A 24687-nucleotide genomic window follows, 5' to 3' on the forward strand; every position below is an offset into this window, starting at 1 on the left:
GCCCGACGTCAATTCTAACGTCGGAGAGAACGTTCCGGGCCAGCCAGGCAGCGATTGGCTGGCCCAGAACGTCCTCTCTGACGTCAGAATTGACGTCGGACGGCTAGAGTTGCTCGGCTCGGGGAAGAGAAGCAGGGAGGGAGAATTCGGCGCAGACTTCTTTCTGATGACAGCAATGGCAGCCTTTCCCCGGTGGCAGCCTATATCCCGGTAAGTGGCCAGCTGTACACCCCCCGGGCCTTGCACCCGGGGCGGACCTCCCCCCCCCCCGCCCCCCGCCTTGGTACGCCACTGGCTAAATGCTTAAATAATAATTATTTATTTTTACACATCATTTTTACAGAATCTCCAGGACATTCACAGTGCTGATCGGTGATAATAAATATTCAGTACATTAAGTCTCAAGCTTCAAAGCTTAGTTAAAGGCTTAATGAGCATTTAAGGCAATGAAAGATACAATATCTTGCATAAAGTCACAAGGTGTGTTGGTGGTAGATGTGAGATTGGAACCTAGATCCCAGTCTGCTTCTTTAACTAATATGCTACACTTTCTCAGAGTGATGCAGTCCTGTCCAACAAGCATCTCTTTAGCTGTTCTTTAGCTGCTCTTTCTGCTCATACTTCTGAGGTCCTCGGACTGAAAGGACCTGGCATTTACTCTGAATCATGCATAATTTTAATTTCTCAAGCTTTGCTTCCAGAAATTTACCAAATATGTCCTAGAAAGATCTCAGATTTATTCAGATTTTGACAAGTAAGAGGAGAAAAAGGGGTTAATTTGATTTCTTTAGTTTTTGAAGAAGAGGTGAAAGGTCAGCAGGGATCCCCTTCCACTCTGGTAGGAAAGCAGCATCGTAATGGAAGACTTTCAAGAATGCAGACTCTGGTAGAGTGAAGTTGGTGAGGTAAATAGTCTCCCCTCCTGTCATGTAGCCCGCCCAGTAACCAAAGGTGCCTATGGTCATGATAGTGTGGTTACAATGAGCAAGGATGGCAAAATCCTTCCCAGGTGAGGACTCCATCCCATCCCCGGAGAAGTGGACGTCTCCTCTAGAAACATTAATGTTCTCCTTACACCACTCCATTCCATTACTGGTCACCACAAAGACAGGTTCCTGATACTTATTACGGAAATAGCTCATTGCCTTCTCCAGGTAGGTCTTGTCTGCCACTACTCCTTTCCATGTGTTGGGCATTACATTGACGTAGTCTCCCCTTCGCACGTGAACTCCAATGAAGGTGGCATTCTTCCTTGTCCCTTTCACTTGCTCTAAATACTTGTTGGTCTCATCTCTGATGAAGTCATGGAAGGTGAACTCCCGGAGGATCTCCTCTCGGATGTGGTGGTAGAAGGTCCATGAGCAAGGGTAGCCTGTGAACATTACGTATTTCCCTTCAATGTGCTTGTATTCCTCTGACATCCAGTCATGGACCCAATGGTATTTCCAGGGTATCTTACCAACCACATCTTTGTGTAGCACTGGTAAGCTGATCTTGAAAATTGGGGCCAACCAGTTAAAAGTTGCCTGTTGTAAGTAGGCCTCATAACCATTAAGTTTTGCCAAGGCATACAGTGTGGCAAATTGTCCCATTTGGTTGCCCAAGCGACCACTGCTGTTCACTGTCCAAATGCCCTTCCCCTTCTTGGTTTTGCATTGCTTGTTCTTGTTACTGTCCTCTGTGGCTTTATCCATGCTTGGCATGAGAGAAGCATCCAGGAGCTCTTTACTTTGTTCATTGACCCACTTATTACTGAGTTGAAAGATTACAGACAGAGAGAAGACAACCAGGAGGAAGAACCCAATGATGTAATACTTCCAGGACATCCTGAAAGCTGCCTCTTTCCTCTTCACTGTGATCTGAGGATGGCCTAGGAAAGGAAAATGAAAGAGTTACAGTAAAACATAATTTTTCTAAACCATAATGTACCAAAGAGCTCAAGAAAGTTTGCAAAGAAAGCATTCATATACATATGGTAAACCAAACCAATATCATGCCATTATATCCTACTATTAAAATATAAACTTAGAAATATACTTTACAAAAAAATTTTATTTTTTTTTCCATGAAAATTTTATTGAATTTTCAAAAAGTTGTAGGAATGATGCTGCACACACAAGGCTCAGAGTGGGATGAGGCGACCTAAATGGATGGTCTCTCCCCCTTTTATTGCAAATCATAGTTCCATTAATGACTTAGCTAATGCTCTACAAGGTTATGATGTCATAATGCATTTACAGTGAGGATTAGATCAAGTCAATACTTTGTTTATCTATTTCATGTGATTATAAAGTTACTATATCACGTGACATATGAATACATAATAACAGTTACAATAAAGTGAATTCCAATGTGTACATTTCTGATATGTCTCAAATCTTACTATAGCATGTGACAGTCCAAAGGTTATAATGCATACTCCTTAAGCTCTTAAGTCAATGCCTGCTCAGGCAAAGTCTGATTGTTGCCCATATAAGGGATGCTTAAACAAGATATGAGATAAGATGGGAATAAACCTGTGTCAGGTTAATAAGTGGCAAGAGTCGGGGGGCTCAAGGTGTAACCTTTGTCCTTGCTTAGAATGAATACATGGCAGGAGGGAGAGGGAGAGGGAGAGGAGATGAGAAACAGGGCCTCAAAACCAAACTCAAGCCTGGATCCACACACAGGCCTATATCCGCACACAGGGCCTAGGTCGGTGTGCCGACCTGACCTGCGCTCAGAACCACCTGAGTGTTGACCCTGCCTTTGTTCTGATGCCTTGGATCAGAACTTATCAGATCTCCATCCCTACAAAAAGTTACATGAAAACTAGAACAGAACTTCTTTGAGTTTCACAGTACATCATTGCAGATATCAGCATAAAGTATAGCAGTGCAATAACAATGGGTATGCTTACAATGATACAAAGGAGACAAGAAAGTTGGCATGAGTTAAATAAAAGAAAAAAATCATTAAACACTATGTGGTAGTGACTGCAGATACAATTGTAAAGGAGACCAATTTTTATTAAAAGAGATCGTGTGCGCAAATTTCTTGGCAAGGGTCGATTCATATTTATAATACTGCATAACTAATTGCCACCATAGGTGTGAGGAGAGAGAGTTAGCCGATTTCCAGTTGGAAAGAATATTTTTAAGTGCTATGGAGAGAAGAGCATCTATGAGTTTAGTATGATCATCGTTGATAACTTCTCCTAAAGCTTGAGATTTGAATATTATTGTGGAGAGAGAGATATCAATTTGAATACATACATACATTCATATATCATATGAAGCAATGAGCCAGCAGCTTGTCCACAATTCCAACAATTGCTAGTATGGAGAAGACCTGCCAATGAAAGTTTATGGGGAGTCCACGGGGCCTTATGATACAGAAAAAACATGGATTGGGATATACTAGCGGAGGCTAGTGGTCGTGCAGATTTTTTCCAAAATACAGACTAATCTTGTTTGCTTAAGGACAAACCACAATCTTTTTCCCAAATGTGTTGCAGACTCTCAACAGACGAAGTATCTGCAGATATTAGCATGTTATATAATTTTGAGGCCGTGTGACCATTATGCAATAGAACGGTGGCATGGGTTGAAATAGAGGGGATACGAGTGTGAAAATTTTGTAGAAGATTTTTGTGATGTAAACAGTGATAAAGTTGCAGCCACTTATAGTAATCCTTAACATCAATTGAAAATTTGTCTTGTAATCCAGAAAAAGGAATTAAAGTTTTCTCAGGGGTTAGGACATCTTGAAGTCAAAGAATACCTTTATCAACCCATTCTTTCCAAAGGAAAGGAGTTCTGTTAATATGTATTTTAGAGTTGAATCAAAGATAGGCATATGTGGATATGTGAAAAGGAAATTCAAGCGACTTATCAAATTCTTGTAAACATTAATATGTAGAAAGTACAAGTGGATTTTTAATGAGCGAGGTCGGCGCTGACAATAGTGTTGTTAAGGGGATAGGTTGAGATATTTTTTCCTCCAACGAGTAACAAGAGATCGTGTAGTCAGAGTGATCAGTGAGCCAATGAAGCCCTTGTTGAGTAATAAAGGCTTTATGATAACTGATAAAGTCAGGGAACAGCACCCCACCTTGTTCTCTCTTAAGTTTTAATTTTTTCAAAGCCAATCTAGGTTGTTTATGTTTCCATAGAAAAGCTGTGAGAATATGATCTATATTTTTATAGAAGGAGGCATGGAATAATACGGGGATCATGAGTAAAATATAATTTATTTTTGGAGTAATCATCATTTTTATTGTTTCCAATCGACCCCACCAAGTTAGATTGAGTGGATGCCAAGAGTGAGTTAATGATTTAATGGATGAGAATATTTTATCACTATTAATGGCAATCGTATCATCTAGGGAATGAGAAAGTTCTATGCCAAGATATTTAAGTTTGTTTGGCACCCATATCAGCCCAAGTGAGGTGACTAAAGAAGAATGAACAAGTGAATTTAGAGGTAGGGACTCTGTTTTTTGTTGGTTTATTTTGTAGAAGGTAGAGAATTCTGCAATAGTGTTTAAGATCGTGGGGATCGACGTGTTGGGATCTGAAACGTACAAAAGGATGTCATCTGTGTATGCGGATAATTTAATGTCCAGAGAGTCTATTAAGAGTCCCTTAAAATCTACATTCATTCGTAGTGCAATAAGCAATGGTTCGAGAGCAAGGTTGAATAGATATGGAGAGAGGGGGCAACCCTGCTGAGTACTTCATTGCAAATGAAAAGGAAGAGATAAGGAATTGTTCACTATAATTGTTGCAGACGGGTTAGTGTAGAGGGTTTGTATCATTTTGATGAGATTAATTGGAGCACCAAACCATTTAAGAATTAAGAAAAGGTATTTCCACTCTACTCTATCGAATGCCTTTTCTGCATTGAGCGAAAGGGCTAGAGCAGGAGCTGAAAGAGATTGCGCAATGTGAGAGGCGTGAAAAAAAAAACGTGTATTGTCCGAAATTAATCTGCCCGGCATAAATCCAGTTTGGTTGGGGTGGATCATCTTGTTGACAATAGATTTGAGCCGGTTAGAAAGGACCTTTGCATAAATTTTGTAGTCAACATTGAGAAGGGAAATAGGTCTAAAATTTTGAACGAGAAGAGGATCTCTGTTAGGTTTAGGCATGACAGTGATAACAGCATCAGTGAATCTGGTAGAAGAAACTGATTCTGGAGAAAGGTGTTGATAGAAATTAAGGAGCCATTTTGATAAATCGGATTTAAAAAGTCTATAGAACTCAATTGGGATTCCGTCTGGGCCAGGCGATTTTCCAATAGGCATTTGTTTAATAGCTGTGAGTATCTCTTCCTCGGAGATCTCTTTTTCTAAGAAATCAACATCAGAGGAGTTCCACTTGGATCCTGACAAAGTATGGAGAAAGTTTTGAATACAAGAAGCCTCTGAAGTTGATTTTGATTGATATAATGTTGCATAGAAATCGGAAAAGACTTTAAGGATGTCCGGGAATGCAATGACAGTTTTGTCATTATTATCTTTTATAGCTGTTACGCGTAATCTTTCTGTTTTTCGTTTGAGATAATTTGCTAACATTTTGCTTGATTTATTGCTTTCAATATAGAATCTAGCTTTAGTAACAAATATTTCCTGTCCTGCTTGCACAGAGAGCTTTTTATTATATTCATATTTTAATTGGCAGAGTTTGTTGTAAACAAGAGGGTCATTAGAAACAATATATTTGGATTCCTCAAGTTTAATAGAAGATTCTAGTTGTGATAACGCAATTTTGTCCGATTTAGTTTTAAATGCCGCCATGGAGATAAGTTCGCCACGCAGGGCAGCTTTAAAGGACTCCCTAAGGGTTGAGGGAGATACATCTGAGCTATTGTTGATAGAAAAGAATTCCTGAATAAACTGCTTGATATGTGGGAGATTATCTTCTGCCAGAAGTGAAGGTTGCAGTTTCCACAAAGGAGATCGAGGAAGGCTTGTTCCCCGCCATATAAGTGAGATAGAGGTTATTGCAAGATCCGAGATAAGGATTGGTGAGATGTTAGATGAAGTCACTGATTGTAGTAGGGAGTGGGATACAAAAATATAATCTATACGAGAAAAACAATGATGTGGAAATGAGTGGTGGGTGTACTCTCGAGCATCAGGGTGCTGAAGTCTCCATGGATCCACCAGAATTAATTGCTGTAATATGGAGTTAAGTGCGGATGTGGATCTCTGTGGAGAGAGCTTGTGTTTAGATTGTCTATCCAGGACATGGTCTACTAAAGTATTAAAATTGCCAGCTACTATTAGTGGGTGGGGTTCAAGCTCTTGAATCTTATTGATAAGACTGAGAAAAAATTCCGGAGAGTCAGAGTTGGGAGCGTATATATTTACCAACAATAAAGTGACATCATTCAATTTAACTTGTGCTATTATCCATCTGCCCTCTGGATCTATAAATTGTTGAAGAATTTGAAAGTTAAGTGATCTGTGAAAGAGAATAGAAACTTCACCTTTTCTTCCGATAGAGGGAGAATCAATAAAAGTTTTAATCCACTTGCATGTTTTGGTGAGATAAGAGATATCTGACACATGGGTTTCTTGTAGCATGATTATGCTAGGTGCAAATTTCTTAAGATGAATTAGAATTTTTTTCCTTTTAATAGGATTTTTAAGACCATTTACATTTACATGATGTTAGTGGGCGGACGATTCAAATTAGTCATAAGGGCTGCTGAAAAAGGAGTTGTAAAAGCCGTTATTGATGTAACATATCAATATTGTGTAAGCATGACATATACACAGGAGGAGCAATGAAAACCATAATGTACTTGTGAGTCTCAAAACAAACGGTAACAGGAACACTAAAGGTTCCAACCTAAAGGGAGAACTTTTCAATGGAGTCATTGACTGAGAACAGAGAATGGAGCACACAAGCCATTCTCTCTGGTTATAAAGCTAGAATGATTGTGTTTGAGCACCTAGGAAACAGAAAGTTAGCATATGCATATACGTTATAAAGAGAGTATAATTTTGAAGAGATTGTGTGAAGCTTAAATCATGTGAGAGCATGATAAGAGGAATACTTATAATACAAGCAGTTGGGAGAATTAGTATGAGCTGCTAGTGAGAGAAATGGAAGAAAGTATGGAAAGGCAGAGACAGGGAAGGGCGTATCCATCGGACCAACGAGTGGTTTCGCGAATGGTGTTTAGAGATGAACTTTGGATTCCTAGACCACGGAGAGGCGCTACAAGGACTACAGGGACCTGACGGATTACACCTGACCAAGAGAGGCAAGAAAGTATTTGGACATCGACTAGCCCGCCTACTTCGGAAGGCTTTAAACTAGGTAAGTTGGGGGAGGGGACATACACACATTCCAGAGCAGCAAGGATCCACCCTGGGGAAGCAAGTAGCACCCACACTTCTGAGCCTAAGGTAAGTACCCATAGTATACACAAAGAAACAAGAGCCACACTAACGGGGACAGGCATCTCATCACAAATTTGGAGAACAATGTATGTTAACGCACACAGCTTGGGCAACAAAATCCTGGAACTAGAAACAGAGATAAGGAATGCTGACCTTGACGTAGTAGCGATATCCGAGACCTGGTTTACAGACTCACATGGGTGGGATATGGTTATACCAGGCTACAATCTACTTCGTCGAGACAGAGAGGGCAAGTTAGGAGGGGGGATAGCACCATACACTAAGGATAATATCAAAACTACCAGAATCACAGAGGTTAGATACACAGGGGAATCACTTTGGGTAAACCTGGCCAGAGGGAATGAAAAATGCCTTTACCTCGGTGTGGTATACAGACCTCCAAGACAACAGGAAGACAAAGACAGGGAATTGATTGAGGACATAAAGAACATCACTTTGCGCGGTGACACAGTACTGTTAGGGGACTTCAACATGCCAGATGCAGATTGGAACACACTCTCTGCGACTACGAGTGGTAGCAGAAGAATATTAACTCAAACAAATGGTATTAGAGCCCACCAGGGAACAGGCAATACTGGACCTGGTACTCACAAATGGAGACAGTGTCTCGGAGGTATCAGTAGGGGACACGCTGGCCTCCAGCGACCACAACATGGTATGGCTCAACCTCAGGAAAGGCTACTCTAAATCAAACACAGCAACGAGGGTCCTCAACTTTAGGGGCGCAGATTTCGACCACATGAGAGACTTTGTCCATCAAGAGCTGCAAGACCATGCAGAAACTGACAATCCGGAAACTATGTGGTCAAATCTGAAATCCATCCTGAACGAAGCAACTAGCCGCTACATAAATACAGTAAGCAAACGCCGGAGAAACAAAAAAACCACAATGGTTCAGCAAGGAAATTACGGACCTCATTAAAAAGAAAAAAAAAGCATTTATCACCTACAAACATCTTGGGAAGAGGGAGGCAAAAGAAGACTATCTGGCCAGATCTAAAGCTGTCAAAAAGGCAGTCAGGGAGGCAAAACTTCGAACAGAGGAAGATCTAGCACGGAACATTAAAAAAGGGGATAAATCCTTCTTCAGGTACATTAGCGACAGGAAGAGAAACAAGGATGGGATAGAGCGCCTTAGGCAATCAGACGGAAACTACGCAGAATCTGATTCTACCAAGGCAGAACTACTAAACGAATACTTCTGCTCAGTATTCACCTGTGAAGCACCGGGAGCTGGTCCACAACTACAGACAAGAGACAGCCAAAAGGACCTGTTTCATGATTATGAGTTTACACCCAGTAGCGTCTACTACGAACTTTCAAGACTCAAAGTAGACAAAGCCATGGGACCTGACAATCTACACCCCAGGGTGCTCAGAGAGCTGTGTGAAGTTCTGGCTGAACCACTATCCGTGCTCTTCAGTCTTTCCATGCGCACGGGAAGAGTACCCTGGGACTAGAAAATAGCTAACGTAATTCCACTCCACAAAAAGGGCTGCAGAACAAAAACAGAAAATTACAGACCGGTGAGTCTCACATCCATAGTGTGCAAACTCATGGAAACACTGATCAAACAGAAACTCGACAAAATTCTAGATGAAGAAAATCTACGTGATCCACACCAACACGGATTTACCAGGGGAAGGTCCTGCCAATCTAATCTGATTGACTTCTTTGACTGGGTGACTAGTCATCTGGATGCCGGGGAGTCCCTGGACGTGATATATTTGGACATCAGCAAAGCTTTTGATAGCGTCCCACACCGCAGGCTGTTGAACAAACTAAAATCTATGGGATTAGGGGATACACTCACTATATGGGTTAGGGATTGGCTAAGCGGTAGGCTTCAAAGGGTAATGGTAAACGGTACCCCCTCCAAAACGTCAGCAGTGACGAGTGGAGTACCACAGGGCTCTGTTTTAGGGCCGATTCTATTCAATTTATTCATAGGAGATATGACCCAAGGGCTTAGAGGAAAAGTATCACTGTTTGCCGACGACGCCAAACTATGCAACATAGTAGTTAAAAGCAGTGTGCCTGACATTATTTTTTTTTGTGTGTTCAAAATATTTTATTGGTTTTAATGAAATATACAAATATATGGAACATTAATAACAAAAAGAAGATCTCATTGTGCAGAAATATATCAGTAGCAGGATATTGGATGCATATATACAGAAGTGAATTACAGAAGGTTATACAAGAGCAATATCATATAATAACAATGATAATTCAGTAGACCATGCCAAAGGTTAAAAATCATAGATTAAATAACTGATTCACAATAATGAATAAGGGGTGACCAAATGAGAGTAAACAGCTGTGTTTGATTATTTTTTTCAGCTAATACCTTTTCATATTTCCCGGTTAAACAGATAGAATTCCACCAAGCATGAAAATCAGCTTTAGATAGATCTTTCCAATTGTAGAGAATGTTTTGGATGGCCGTGGCCATTAGTATAGTAAACAATCTAGCAGCGTGAGTGTCTAACTGTTTATGTAGGCCTTGAGACATGCATATTACGATATAAAGTGATAACGGTTCAGTGATGTCCAGAATATCTGATATAGTAGACCATACCTTGGACCAGTAGTCTGTAAGAAATGTGCAGTAATATAGAAGATGCGACAATGAGCCAGGTTGTGATTTGCAGGACCAACAATTAGGTGATATAGATGCATCTATTTTGTTCGATAAAAGAGGAGTCCATGTGGTTTTATGTAGCATAAAAAATATCGATTGAAGTAGAGAGGCTGATCTGATAGACTTAAAAAATAGGAGCCAAACAGTTTGCCAATCTATAGCATCTGAAGGAAGATTCAATTCTTTAGACCATTTAGTCTCAGTAGGGTTACGGATGTCAGTATGTATTTTTTTAATCAGTTTATACCATAGCGATGCTTTACCACCAAGTGATAGTATGGTAAGGTTATTTGAAATAAGACTTGGTACTAATTGCAAGGAGAGAACATTCGGATAGTAGCTCAATATGCAGTGTCGTAGTTGCCACCATGCGAAATATTGATTTGGGGGCAGATGAAATTTGTCAACCAGTTCAGAGAAAGATAGCCACCTGTTATGAATCAACAAGTCTTGTATGTAATGGATTCCAGCATTTTGCCAAAGTGGCCACGTTATTGGTTTATCTTGAATTTTTAGTCTGTTGTTATTCCATAAAGGTATGCGACTAGTGTTCGACCAAGATATAGGAAGGGAGTTATCAATTGAAGTTAAAACTTCTTTCAATGACGTCAAGATGATATTTTTACGCTCATTGTTTGATAGGGAGATGCATGCTATACATTGAATCTTGCTCCGGCCATACATAGCCCATTCCAGTTTAGTCCAGGCGGGTACTTGACATTCAGAGGATTTAGAGGAGAATTTTGACCATTGTTGAATGATGAAGGCCTGATGATATTGAAGAAAACAAGGAAAATTAACTCCACCTCTAGCTCTACACGCCTTCAATTTTGATAAAGCAATCCGGGGATGTTTCTTATTCCATAAAAATTGAGAAAGGAGAGAATCTATTTGTTTATATATTTGTTTAGAGAGGAGAAATGGAATCATACTTAATACATAAATTATTTTAGGCGCAACTACCATTCAAATTGATTCTAATCTTCCCCACCAGGAAAGATTAAGTGGGGACCATTTTTGAGTTAAAGATTTGACAGTGTTTATTAAGTATTCAGCATTAAGGTGATTAGTTTCATCAATAGTAGGCCCAAAAAGTATACCTAAATACTTCATTTGTGTTTCCGACCATTCAAATCCGAGTTGTAGAGTTTCATATTTGGTATCAGGACAGTTAAGGGGCATGATTATAGATTTATTTTTATTGAGTTTATATCCAGACTCTAATGAATATTTTTCTATCGTAGTTAATAGTGGTGAAAGAGATGTAGGCGAAATATATAACAATATATCATCAGCATAAGCTGAAACTTTTATTTCTTGATTTAGATGCCGGAAACCATGAATGTGAGAGTTGTTACGGATAGCAATAAGTAAAGGTTCAAGGGCAAGGTCAAATAAAAGTGGAGAAAGAGGACAACCCTGTCTCGTTCCTCTGCTAGGGTTAAATGCAGATGACAATTTGCCATTTATGAATGTCTTAGTAGAAGGAGATGTATATAGTAATCTAACTTTTTGAAGAAAGGTAGACGAAAAACCAAACCATTGCATAACATTAAAAATAAAAGACTATTCTACCCTATCAAATGCCTTCTCAGCATCTAGTCCCACGGCTAACATTTGCTGGTCCGTAGAAGAATGTAGGTTGGGTAATGAAGAAATAATATTTGAGAAAGTATATGTGTTATTTGAGGAGTGACGGCCATTAATAAATCCACATTGATCAGGATCTATGAGTTTAGTGATGACCGATTGAAGTCTGCTGGCAAGAAGTTTAGCATAAAGTTTGGCGTCTATATTTATTAAAGAAAGGGGTCGATAATTGGTAACTTTAGATGTATCTTTACCAGGTTTCGGCAGAACTATTATGTTTGCTTCAGTGAATGAGCCAGATGGGTGGCCAGAATTAATTAGATGATCTAGGAATCTAAGATATTGTGGTAATATTAAGTCCTGAAATTCCTTGTAGAATTCTACAGTGAGACCATCTGGTCCGGGAGCTTTGCCAAGAGCCATAGTGTGAAGCGTTCTGGATAATTCTTCTATGGTTATAGGTGAATCCAATATTTCAGAGTGAGCAGTATCCAGCTTGGGATGTGGAAGGTCATCCAGAAAGGAAGAGGCAGGGGAATGGTCTGGCAATTCAGAAGTATATAAGGTGCGATAGTATCTCATGAAGGCTTGTGATATATCAGCTGAGTCAGTTAGGATAGTCGAGTCTTCCAAAATTATACTAGCTATGTCTGATTTTTTTGCTCTGTTTTTCAGAAAAGAGGCAAGGAGATGTCCACATTTGTTACTTTCGGAGAAGTAGGATGTAGATTTTTGAAATACCGTATGTGCAGCAGATTTACTTAACAGAGTGTTATACTGAAATTTCTGTTTACCCAGTTGTGTCAGGAGGGACATATCAGAGGGAGTTTGCTGATGTAGAGTTTCTAGTCGTTTGATTTCCAGCTCCATTTGATTCAATTTATTTCTCTGAGTTTTGTGTTTGTGAGCTACATAGGAGATGATGTGTCCTCTGATGGTAGCCTTAAAGGCATCCCACCAAGATATCCAGGAAGTATGTTCCGGTTGATTAAGATGGAAGTATTCATTAATGGCTGTTCTGATATGTTCAGTAAATCCGGAGTCTTGTAATAGAGACGAATTAAATCGCCAGAGCTTTTGTGTAATTGCAGGTAGTGTGATGTTAAAAGTCATGGTAATGGCCGCGTGATCCGAGACGCTAATTGGGTGAATAGTAGATTCTGTTACTTCAGGTATTAGAGGGTGACCAATAAGAAAATAATCTATTCGTGAATAGGAGAGGTGAGGATGTAAGAAAAAAGTATATTCAGAATGGCTGGGCTGTTTGAGTCTCCAAATGTCTGACAATTTCAGGTTAGCACACATTTGTTGCAGAGCAAACCAAGCTCTTGATTTTTTATATCGGACCTGGGATTTACGATCTTTAGAAGGATCCAAAGCTAAATTAAAATCACCTCCGAGTATAATTGTACTACTGGGTTGAGCAAGAACAGATGCTGTGATTTCATGGAAAAACTCCGGAGTATCTGCGTTGGGGGCATAGATGTTGTATAGAGCAGTGTTTTTCAACCGCTGTTCCGCGGCACACTAGTGTGCTGTGAGATGTTGCCTGGTGTGCCGCAGGGCCGCCATCAGGGCAGTACTACCAGTCCTGCATTCAGGGGCCTGGAGCTGACAGGGGGCCCGAGGCAGGGGCGCCAGTAGCTCGCCAAGGCAAAGTGAGTCGATCACCCAGGACTCACTTTGTCTTGGCGATCTAATCTATCGAGCCGATACGTCTTCTTCTCCCCGACGTCAATTCTGCAGTCGGAGAGGAAGTTCGGGCCAGCCAATCGCTGCCTGGCTGGGCGGAACTTCCTCTCCGATTGCAGAATTGACGTCAGGGAGAGCATGCGTCGGCGTCGGCTTTGGGGCCTGTTATCCATTGGTGGGTCCTGTTCCCCGATGGCAGTGGCAGTGGCTTGGGGAACGGCAGGGAGAAAGAAAGAAAGGGGGCAGGCAGGGAAACAGAAGGAAAGAAGAGAAACAGAAAAAAAGAAAGAAAGGTCAGGGAGAGAGGAAGAAAAAGTTGGTGGAGGGAATGAGGTGTGGAGGAGAGAAAGCATACAGGCTGATAGAAGGGAAGAAAGATTGGATGCACAGTCAGAAGAAGAAAGTGCAACCAGAAATCACCAGACAAGGTAGGAAAAATGATTTTATTTTAAATTTAGCAAAGTGGAGGCAGTATTACCACAGTTTTCAAAGGAATTTGCCCAAATAACTTAATAGTTAACTGGGTAAATTCCCAGAGATGAAAACTTCCCTTCACTTACTATGCACAGTTCTGAATTTATATCTGCTGTCTATATTTTACAATATGGTCACCTTTTACTAAACCGCAATAGTGGTTTTTAGCGCAGGGAGCCTATGAGCGTCAAGAGCAGCGCTGGGCATTCAGCGCAGTTCCCTGCGCTAAAAACTGCTATTGTGGTTTAATAAAAAGGATGGAGGGTATATTTGTCTATTTTTGTATGCTATAAAAACCAAATACAGAGAGAGACTGAGAGCTGTTGACGAAGAGCTACGTGTGTGTCTTTCTTCGATTCCAGCCAGAATATCAGCTTTGTGTTCAGCCAAACAGGCCCAGGTTTCGCACTGAATAAAGTATTTTATAATTTTTCACTATTCTGTTTACTTAATATTTCATAATAAAGTAATTATAAAATACTTTCTTTGTGTTTATTTGATTCCTATTCAAGAGAATTACTTTATATATAGTCAATATAGGCACAGAGTTAAATTTTTTAACATTTTCTAATGGTGGTGTGCCTCGTGATTTTTTTCATGAAACAAGTATGCCTTTGCCCAAAAAAGGTTGAAAAACACTGGTATAGAGTAATTACATTCACTCCGCAAGTAATGCATACTCTTACCCATCTTCCACGGAGGTCCGAAGCTGATGAGTGAACAGTCAATCCCTGTCGTTTCTTTATAAGGATTAGCACACCACCTTTTTTCTCAACTGCAGGAGAAAAATAAGGGGGCAAGGCCCAGGGTAAATGTATCTTTTTGGAAGCACATTCATCTAAGTGAGTTTCCTGAAGCATGATTATGTCCGGGTTTAGGTTTTCAACATAAGACAATATTTTCCGTGCTTTGATCTTATTATTCAAACCTTTAGCATTCAGGTAGTTTAAGTGACATAAGCGTGCTTGGTATGATGTAATATGAACTAAAATTGATAAAAAGCGAGAATAACATATAGCCCTTGTATATATACAAAGTTAATGCAAAATGACAATGAAGGATGCATTTTTACATAGAAATAAAAATCTTTGCAACACAATGCACAATGAGACCGTGATGAAAACATCAAAATACTAGAAAAACCTGTGGGGGAGAGAAAAAAAAAAAAAACAGCTAAGGTGCCGCGATGAATGACAGGGGGAGGCACCAACAAGTACGAATTCTTAGCAAGCATATTCTGCTCTAAGAGAAATATATCAACAAGCAAAACAGTGAAATAGTGTAAAAAACAACGGAAACAATCCTTTAGTGTGAGCAGTATGGATCTAGTCATAAGGCAATCAGCAAAGGTTGAAGAGGTGAAAAAGTGACATGCATGCACTTACATTTCAAAACATAAAATTATACAATCAAGTGTATTCATAAAGGCATCATCCATAGAAGAGATACAGGAGATACAATTCATAAGAGAGTGGAGGCATGCCAGAATCAGCATAAGTGTAGTGCATTCATGCAGCGTGAAATTACATGCTAGCAGTATTCAGAACTTAAGAACAGGGCAGGCAGCAATCCGTGCAAGGAAAAAACATGTGCTTTAACACAGCGTGCTCAGCAGGCAAAATCACAGTGTGCTAGCATGCAACTAGTATGGCAATTAATCATAATTAAACTTAACAGTCAGTGAAAGGGACACATGCAGAGTGCAGCACAGCACACTTCAAACCTGATGTATAGGGGTTGGTGAGTGCTGTTCAATGAAGGCAGCCAGGTCTTCAGGATTTAGAAAATCTTTTGTGGTGGTGTTAAGAGTCACTCTCATTCTGGCTGGATACAGAAGCCCATACCTGGCGGAGAGCTGCTTCAATTGGGGTCGGTAGGAGAGGAGCTGCTTTCGCTTGTAGGCCGTCGTCTTGCTGAGATCAGGGACAAAAAGTATGGCAGCCCCCTCATGCTTTAGAGGAGCGCGTATCTTTGCGCGTTGCATTATATCAATGACCTGCTGGTAACGGAGAAGCTTCACTACCACCGGTCTAGGGTAGCGGTCAGAAGAGGTGCGATGTGAAGGTACTCGGTGCGCCCTTTCAATCTCGAATTCCTGTGTGAAAGTGATATCTAGGATTTTTGGTACCCATGTTGTTAGATGTTTGATCAGGTCGCGGTCTGGAATTTCTTCAGACAATCCAAGAATTCTGAAATTGCTCCTACGAGAGCGATTGTTGCTATCTTCCAACTCACGTTCCAGGGCCGTAATGCGCAATGTTTGCTTTCTTAGATCAGTTATATGGGCAGTGTTCACCTCCATTTTGTTTTCCAAGGAGGCAACACGTGCCTGGATCGCTGAAAATTCAGCAGTAAGATTTCTCAGTTTCTCATTGATTTCTTCAGTGTCTGACTTCGTATCAGACACCATGCTTTTTAGTTCTTTCAGTTCCTCTAAAAGTTCGCGGTTGCTGACTGCAGGGGAATCCGGGAGCGGAGTTTTCGACGGCGATGGTGGTTCTGGCTTGTGCCGTTTATTAATCTTCTTATCCGACATGCTCGTTGCTTTTCCGGGGCTGGGGTTGCAGCGCGACGATATGCTGAGTCACCGTGCTGTTTCGGAGGTGCAGGGAGAAAGATTTGTGCGAGCAGGCTAGCGATTTTTACAACGTGGTGCAGGAGCTCTTCCCTCAAGCTGCCATTTCCCGCAGGCTCAGCAGCACACACCCCCCCCCCCCCCCCGTGTGCCTTACATTATGACGCAGGACCTACAGCAGCTGGAACAGTAGTCGTCAACTTGGCAGCTAAGCTTCAATGCTAAAAAATGTAAAGTGATGCACCTAGGTAAAAAAACCATGCAGAACTTACACACTAAATGGTGAAACCTTGTCCAGAACCACGGTGGAACGTGACTTAGGAGTGATCATTAGCGATGATATGAAGGCTGCCAATCATGTGGAGAAGGCTTCGTCCAAGGCAAGAGAAATGATGGGCTGCATCCGTAGGGGTTTTGTCAGCAGAAAACCTGAATTCATAATGCCGCTGTACAGATCCATGGTGAGACCTCATCTGGAGTATTGTGTTCAATTCTGGAGACCACACTACCGGAGAGATGTGTTGAGAATTGAGTCGGTTCAGCGAATGGCTACCAGGATGGTCTTGGGGCTCAGGGATCTCACGTATGAAGAAAGGCTAAAAAAACTACGGATGTACTCACTGGAGGAACGAAGAGAGAGGGGAGACATGATTGAGACCTTTAAGTATATCACGGGACGTATAGAGGTGAAAGATGATATCTTCTGTCTTACAGGGCCCTCGGTTACCAGAGGGCACTCGCTGAAAGTCAGGGGAGGGAAATTTCAAGGTGATGCCAGGAAGTACTTCTTCACCGAAAGGGTAGTCGATCATTGGAACGAGCTACCTCAGCAGGTGATTGAGGCCAACAACGTGTCAGATTTTAAGAGAAAATGGGATATTCACGTGGGATCTATAGGGGAGTAAAAGTCAGGGAGTAGGTCATTGGTATGGGCAGACTCGATGGACTGTGGCCCTTTTCTGCCGTCAATTTTCTATGTTTCTATGTTTCTATGCAATGTGACTGTAGTCAATGAAAAGTATGCATTTCAGATAAGTCTCAAGATTTCTACATCTGAAAGTGAAGAGGAGGTGTGTTGAGTTACTTATATCTGAGGAAGTAATTGTGGTGTGTGAGATCAGTATATGGAGAAGAAAGGAACATGCATATATCATATATCATATATGTAACATAGTAACATAGTAGATGACGGCAGATAAAGACCCGAATGGTCCATCCAGTCTGCCCAACCTGATTCAATTAAAATTTTTTTTTAATTTTTTTTCTTCTTAGCTATTTCTGGGCAAGAATCCAAAGCTTTACCCGGTACTGTGCTTGGATTCCAACTGCCAAAATCTCTGTTAAGACTTACTCCAGCCCATCTACACCCTCCCAGCCATTGAAGCCCTCCCCAGCCCATCCTCCACCAAACGGCCATACACAGACACAGACCGTGCAAGTCTTCCCAGTACTGGCCTAGTTCAATATTTAATATTATTTTCTGATTCTAAATCTTCTGTGTTCATCCCACGCTTCTTTGAACTCAGTCACAGTTTTACTCTCCACCACTTCTCTCGGGAGCGCATTCCAGGCATCCACTACCCTCTCCGTAAAGTAGAATTTCCTAACATTGCCCCTGAATCTACCACCCCTCAACCTCAAATTATGTCCTCTGGTTTTACCATTTTCCTTTCTCTGGAAAAGATTTTGTTCTACGTTAATACCCTTCAAGTATATGAACGTCTGAATCATATCTCTCCTGTCTCTCCTTTCCTCTAGGGTATACATATTCATGGCTTCCAGTCTCTCCTCATACGTCTTCTGGCGCAAGCCTCCTATCATTTTCGTCGCCCTCCTCTGGACCGCCTCAAGTCTTCTTACGTCTTTCGCCAGATACGGTCTCCAAAACTGAACACAATACTCCAAGTGGGGCATTACCAATGAGCTGTACTGGGGCATTAACACTTTCTTCCTTCTACTGACTACGCCTCTCTTTATACAGCCCAGCATCCTTCTGGCAGCAGCCACTGCCTTGTCACACTGTTTTTTCGCCTTTAGATCTTCGGACACTATAACCCCAAGGTCCCTCTCCCCGTCCGTGCATATCAGCTTCTCTCCTCCCAGCATATACGGTTCCTTCCTATTATTAATCCCCAAATGCATTACTCTGCATTTCTTTGCATTGAATTTTAGTTGCCAGGCATTAGACCATTCTTCTAACTTTTGCAGATCCTTTTTCATATTTTCCACTCCCTCTTCGGTGTCTACTCTGTTACAAATCTTGGTATCATCTGCAAAAAGGCACACTTTTCCTTCTAACCCTTCAGCAATGTCACTCACAAACATATTGAACAGGATTGGCCCCAGCACCGAACCCTGAGGGACTCTACTAGTCACCTTTCCTTCCTTCGAGCGACTTCCATTAACCACCACCCTCTGGCGTCTGTCCGACAGCCAGTTTCTGACCCAGTTCACCACTTTGGGTCCTAACTTCAGCCCTTCAAGTTTGTTCAACAGCCTCCTATGAGGAACTGTATCAAAGGCTTTGCTGAAATCCAAGTAAATTACATCTAGCATATGTCCTTGATCCAGCTCTCTGGTCACCCAATCAAAAAATTCAATCAGGTTCGTTTGGCACGATTTATCTTTTGTAAAGCCATGTTGCCTCGAATCCTGTAACCCATTAGATTCAAGGAAGTACACTATCCTTTCTTTCAGCAACACTCCCATTATTTTTCCAACAACTGAAGTGAGGCTCACCGGCCTGTAGTTTCCTGTGACCACTTTTATGAATAGGGACCACATCCGCTCTCCTCCAATCCCCAGGAATCACTCCCGTCTCCAGAGATTTGTTGAACAAGTCTTTAATAGGACTCGCCAGAACCTCTCTGAGCTCCCTTAGTATCCTGGGATGGATCCCGTCTGGTCCCATCGCTTTGTCCACCTTCAGTTTTTCAAGTTGCTCATAAACTCCCTCCTCCATGAACGGCGCAGAATCTACTCCATTTTCTCGTGTAACTTTGCCAGATAATCTCGGTCCTTCTCCAGGATTTTCTTCTGTGAACACAGAAATATTTGTTTAGCACATTTGCTTTCTCCTCATCACTCTCCACATATTGGTTCCCAGCATCTTTTAGCCTAGCAATTCCATTTTTTATCTTCCTCCTTTCACTAATATATCTGAAAAAATTTTTATCTCCCTTTTTTTACATTTTTAGCCATTTGTTCTTCTGCCTGTGCCTTCGCCAAACATATCTCTCTCTTGGCTTCTTTCAGTTTCACCCTGTAGTCCTTTCTGCTCTCCTCTTCTTGGTTTTTTTTATATTTCATGAACGCCAACTCTTTCGCCTTTATTTTCTCAGCCACTAGGTTGGAGAACCATATCGGCTTCCTTTTTCTCTTGTTTTTATTGTAAAACATGGTCAAGTATTCAGTTGTAAAGGAGACAGATGTAAAAACAAAGTTATGGTCACTTTCAGTTTTAAAATTTTAATTATGTTCCACCTTTTTTTTTTTTTAGTTGTTTTTTTGTCGTTGTTGGGTCTTTTCCCCCCTTTTCTTTTAGTATAACCTTTATTTAGGTTGTACTCTCCCTTTTCCAAAAAAAAAAAGAACCATAAGTATAATTTAGAGCATTAAATCTAGTCGAGTCAATGCTATGTTCTGGCATACAGAGAAGAGCACAAGGCATTAAAGATACTGAATTCACTAGTATAAAGTATGTACCAATAAAAGTCAACAGCCATACAGTTCCATCAGAGAAAGTACATCTTAAGAAGAGGAGAAAGATGAGGCCAGGAAAAATAATTCTGTCATTTTAAATATTTCAAATGCAAAGTCGGTCATCTATGTTATCCTTCAAAAACAGCTAAATGAAAGTTTAATAGAAAAACGAATAACAATATGCAATATTTATCGTGAGCAGCGAAGACAAAAATCTATGGCATGGTATAGGCAATGGTATGAAGCAAAAGGAGGCAGGAGGGACCTGACGCATGAAAAACGTAAAGTTAGCAGATAGTATTTAATAATGGAAAACCAGATTAGGCTCAGTAGATTATGTCAGAAAAAGTGTAATTTGTTAAAGAAGCATATGAGCATTTAAGCAATGACACTCTGAGAAAGAGTAGTAGTTAAGAATTAACAGAGCTGGGGTGTAGAATGGAGAAAAGGATTTTTAACATAATAGTGGCAGATATCACAGAGTATTACTAAGCGGTACTTATACCTAAAATCACAGAAAATAGGAGTCTAGAGGAGAGAGATTCAGTGTGAAGACATATTGAGAAGAGATGCAGGTTATAACAATCACCATATGCAATCCAGGAGAGAGACCAAACATTAGAGAAACAGTAGTGTCAATTAGATAAGAAAAGTACAGCCAAGGCACAACAACTTAGCATACGAGCATAGGAAGAAATTAAATAAAGAGTAATCATATGGTCATTGGAGTAGATAGAGTATATCTTATCTGGGGGGCGCCGCTGAAAACTTCCAGAGCCATGATCGATAAGCAGCAAACTGCACTGCAAAGATCGTTGTGTATAGCTGGTTCAGTTGCTCCTACCCCCTCTCAGTCGGCGTTGAGGCCATGAATACCATCATTTTGCAATATAGTTCTGCTTAGCGAAGCTCCGGAGCAATGATCTCCTCCTAGTGTTCAATTCTGGAGACCACACTACCGGAAAGATGTGTTGAGAATTGAGTCGGTTCAGCGAATGGCTACCAGGATGGTCTTGGGGCTCAGGGATCTCACGTATGAAGAAAGGCTAAAAAAACTGCGGATGTACTCACTGGAGGAGCGAAGAGAGAGGGGGGACATGATTGAGACCTTTAAGTATATCAGTCTTACAGGGCCCTCGGTAACCAGAGGACACTCGCTGAAAATCAGGGGAGGGAAATTTCAAGGTGATACTAGGAAGTACTTCTTCACCGAAAGGGTGGTCGATCATTGGAACGAGCTGCCTCAGCAGGTGATTGAGGCCAACAGCGTGTCAGATTTTAAGAAAAAATGGGATATTCACGTGGGATCTATAGGGGAGTAAAAGTCAGGGAGTGGGTCATTGGTATGGGCAGACTCGATGGGCTATGGCCCTTTTCTGCCGTCAAAAAAAGAAAAAAAAAAAGAAGAATGTAAGAGCCGCCATTGACAGAGGCAGTTGCTGCCCAGCACAACCATTGTCTGGTTGCAAAAAAAAAAAAAAATTATGCTGTAAGGACCACCACAAGCAGCGGCAGCCGCCACCCCAACCTGATCGCAATCAGTGTTGGTGCCGCGAAAACCACAGCAGCATGACAAATCTCGTTCTCCCCAGCAACAGGCTGAAGGAAGCAAAAAGACGGTATCATGGAAGGGAAACCAGCATATAATAACTAAGCAGCACCAGGGAGAGAGAAGCAACAGGTAAGGTTGAAGCAAAGTAACAATGCTAGCAATTGATGAAAAAGAGCAGACAGGGAAAACAGATCGACAATTTTAGCAGAGACCGTCTCTCTCCTTGAATTGGCCCAATTTGGCTCAGTTAGAGGCAGATAAGCCATTACTGTGTTTGGATAGATAGAAAAAGCAAATAATTTTACAGATCTAGCACTATATATAATCAAAAAAGATTTAGATATTGTGACTAATGAGAAAAAGAAGAGGAAAAAAAAATTCAGGAAGTGTATGATTGAGAGCTAAGTGAGAAAGTTTCAAAGTCAGTGAATACTTGTTGGAAGAGAAGGCAGTATGGCGTCTTAGAGCCACGTGGAGGAGAGTTCCTGGGTTGGTAGCAGAAGATCACAAAAGTTAAGAAGAGGACATTCCCTGTAATTGAATTTGATCGAGGTATTTCTGTAATTGTTCTGGAGAATCAAAGGTGCGAGTTGAATTGTACAGGGTAACAGTCATTTGTGCTGGATACTGAAGACCATAGCGAGCTCCTAGAGATTTCAGACGAGCCCTCATTTCCAGAAAAGATTTCCTTTTCCTGGCTGTCGTTTTAGCCAGATCAGGGACAATGAGGATCCTTTTTCCTGCGCATTGAAGGTTAGCAGTGTTCTTTGAAGCTGTAAGAATTTGAAGTGCTTGTGGAAAATGGAGCAGTTTAGCTACAGTGGGTCTGGAATGAGTCAGACCTTGCTTGAGGAATGAAGGAGTCCAGTGTGCTCTTTCAAATTTCAGTGGAAGATCAGTAGAAATATTAATGAGTGCAGGAAGTTGATCAAGAAGGAATTTAGTGAGATCTTGAACCTTCTGAGGATTCTGGTAAACCAATAATTATTAAGTTATTCCGTCTGCTCCTATTGGAAAGGTCTTCAATCTCTTGTTCCAGTTGCTTTATTTTCAGCTGGATTTGGTTCTCAAATTGAGCAGCCGAAAGTGCAGCTTTGTCAGCTCTAGTTTCCAAAACATCAATTCTTGTTTGGCAAACTTGAAGAGAAGCGGTTAGCGAGGTTAAATCCTGTTTAAGATCACATGTCACTTTGTAGTTCTTAGTAATGAGATCTTTAAGGGATCGAAGTTCTTCCAGCATAATATCTGAGGCTGATCCCATGTGCTTGCTAGCCGAGGATTTTTCAGGAGGAGGATCATGTTTCTGGCGTTTTGAGCCTGAAGAAGGAGCATTTGAGAGACTTGGTCCCTGACATTTCCAGAGAGATATTTAGTAGTTTTGTCCAGAAGAAATTGATCAAAAATAGGTGTTCAAACCAATATTCTAGAGCTATAGAGAGGAGAGAAAGCTTTATGCAGCCATCTTGGTTCTCAGCTCAGTGGCGACCCCTACAAAAAGATTTTAAATAAACGGAGACCATGATGAAAAGCTGGTCCAACTAGAAGTAAGCAAAGAGGATGTTCTCAGACAGATAGACAGACTGAAGAGCGGCAAATCACCAGGTCCGGACGGCATCCACTCAAGGGTATTAAAGGAACTGAGAAATGAAATAGCGGAAACACTACGCCAAATTTGTAACCTATCCTTGAAAACTGGGGAGATCCCAGAGGACTAGAAAATAGCCAATGTCACGCCCATCTTTAAGAAGGGATCAAGGGGAGACCCGGGAAACTACAGGCCGGTGAGCTTGACCTCGGTTCCGGGAAAGATGATGGAAGCACTGGTCAAGGACACAATCTACGAACACATAGAAAACAATGGACAACTGAAGGCGAGCCAGCACGGCTTCTGCAAGGGAAGGTCATGCCTCACGAACTTACTGTATTTCTTTGAGGGAATAAACAGCCAGGTGGATAAAGGGGAATCCATAGACATCATTTACCTTGACTTCCAAAAGGCCTTCGACAAGGTACCTCATGAAAGACTGCTTAAAAAGCTGTGGAGCCACGGGGTGCAGGGGGATGTCCACTGATGGATCAAACACTGGCTGGCAGGCAGGAAACAGAGGGTTGGAGTAAAGGGCCATTACTCAGACAAGCGGATTTCCACAGGGGTCGGTGCTGGGACCGCTCCTGTTCAATATATTTATCAACGACCTGGAGACGGGGACGAAATGTGAGGTTATTAAATTTGCTGATGACACCAAACTCTGCAGCAGGGTTAGAAACATGGAAGACTGCGAAGACCTGCAAAGAGACCTAATGAGACTGGAAGAGTGGGCAAAAAAGTGGCAGATGAGTTTTAACATAGAGAAATGCAAGATCATGCATGTAGGGAAAAAGAACCCAATATTCAGCTACAAAATGGGAGGATCACTGCTAGGGGTGAGCAACCTTGAAAGAGATCTGGGGGTGATGGTGGACACAACATTGAAAGCATCAGCACAATGTGCGACAGCCTCAAAGAAAGCGAACAGAATGTTGGGTATCATTAAAAAGGGTATCATGACCAGGACGAAGGAAGTCATCATGCCGCTATATCGTGCATTGGTGCGCCCACATCTGGAGTACTGTGTCCAGTACTGGTCGCCGTACCTCAAGAAGGACATGGCAGTACTTGAGGGGGTCCAGAGGAGAGCAACTAAACTGGTAAATGGTATGGAAAACTTTTCATACGCTGACAGGTTGAAAATGCTGGGGCTGTTCTCCCTGGAAAAGCGGAGACTTAGAGGAGACATGATAGAAATCTTCAAAATCCTGAGGGGCATAGAGAAGGTGGACAGGGACAGATTCTTCTGACTGTGGGGAACCACAAGTACAAGGGGTCACTCGGAGAAATTGAGAGGGACAGGTTTAGAACAAATGCGAGGAAGTTCTTTTTTACCCAGAGGGTGGTGGACACATGGAACGCGCTTCTGGTGGTTGTCATAGGACAGAGCACACTACAGGGTTTCAAGGAAGGTTTAGATAGGTTCCTAAAGGATGACGGGATTGAGGGTTAC

General features: G+C 41.5%; 1 protein-coding gene across 2 annotated transcripts in view; it reads right to left on the reverse strand.

The window, feature by feature from the left end:
* Positions 1-352: 352 nt before the first annotated feature.
* The window catches only part of LOC117368079 (galactoside 2-alpha-L-fucosyltransferase 2-like), a 40765-nt gene continuing 16430 nt past the window's right edge, over positions 353-24687 (reverse strand). The window contains exons 2-3 of one of the 2 annotated variants that reach the window (XM_033961367.1): positions 14504-14592; positions 353-1870 (exon numbers count right to left, since the gene is read on the reverse strand). In XM_033961367.1, the coding sequence (XP_033817258.1) occupies positions 774-1870; positions 14504-14507 (1101 nt within the window). In that variant the 5' untranslated portion in view covers positions 14508-14592 and the 3' untranslated portion in view covers positions 353-773. Of the gene's footprint in view, positions 1871-14503; positions 14641-24687 lie in introns of those variants that run through there. The other variant, XM_033961366.1, reaches the window with a different exon arrangement.

Source organism: Geotrypetes seraphini, chromosome 10, assembly GCF_902459505.1.
Source record: "Geotrypetes seraphini chromosome 10, aGeoSer1.1, whole genome shotgun sequence".
In the NCBI taxonomy this organism is placed as follows: Eukaryota; Metazoa; Chordata; class Amphibia; order Gymnophiona; family Dermophiidae; genus Geotrypetes; species Geotrypetes seraphini.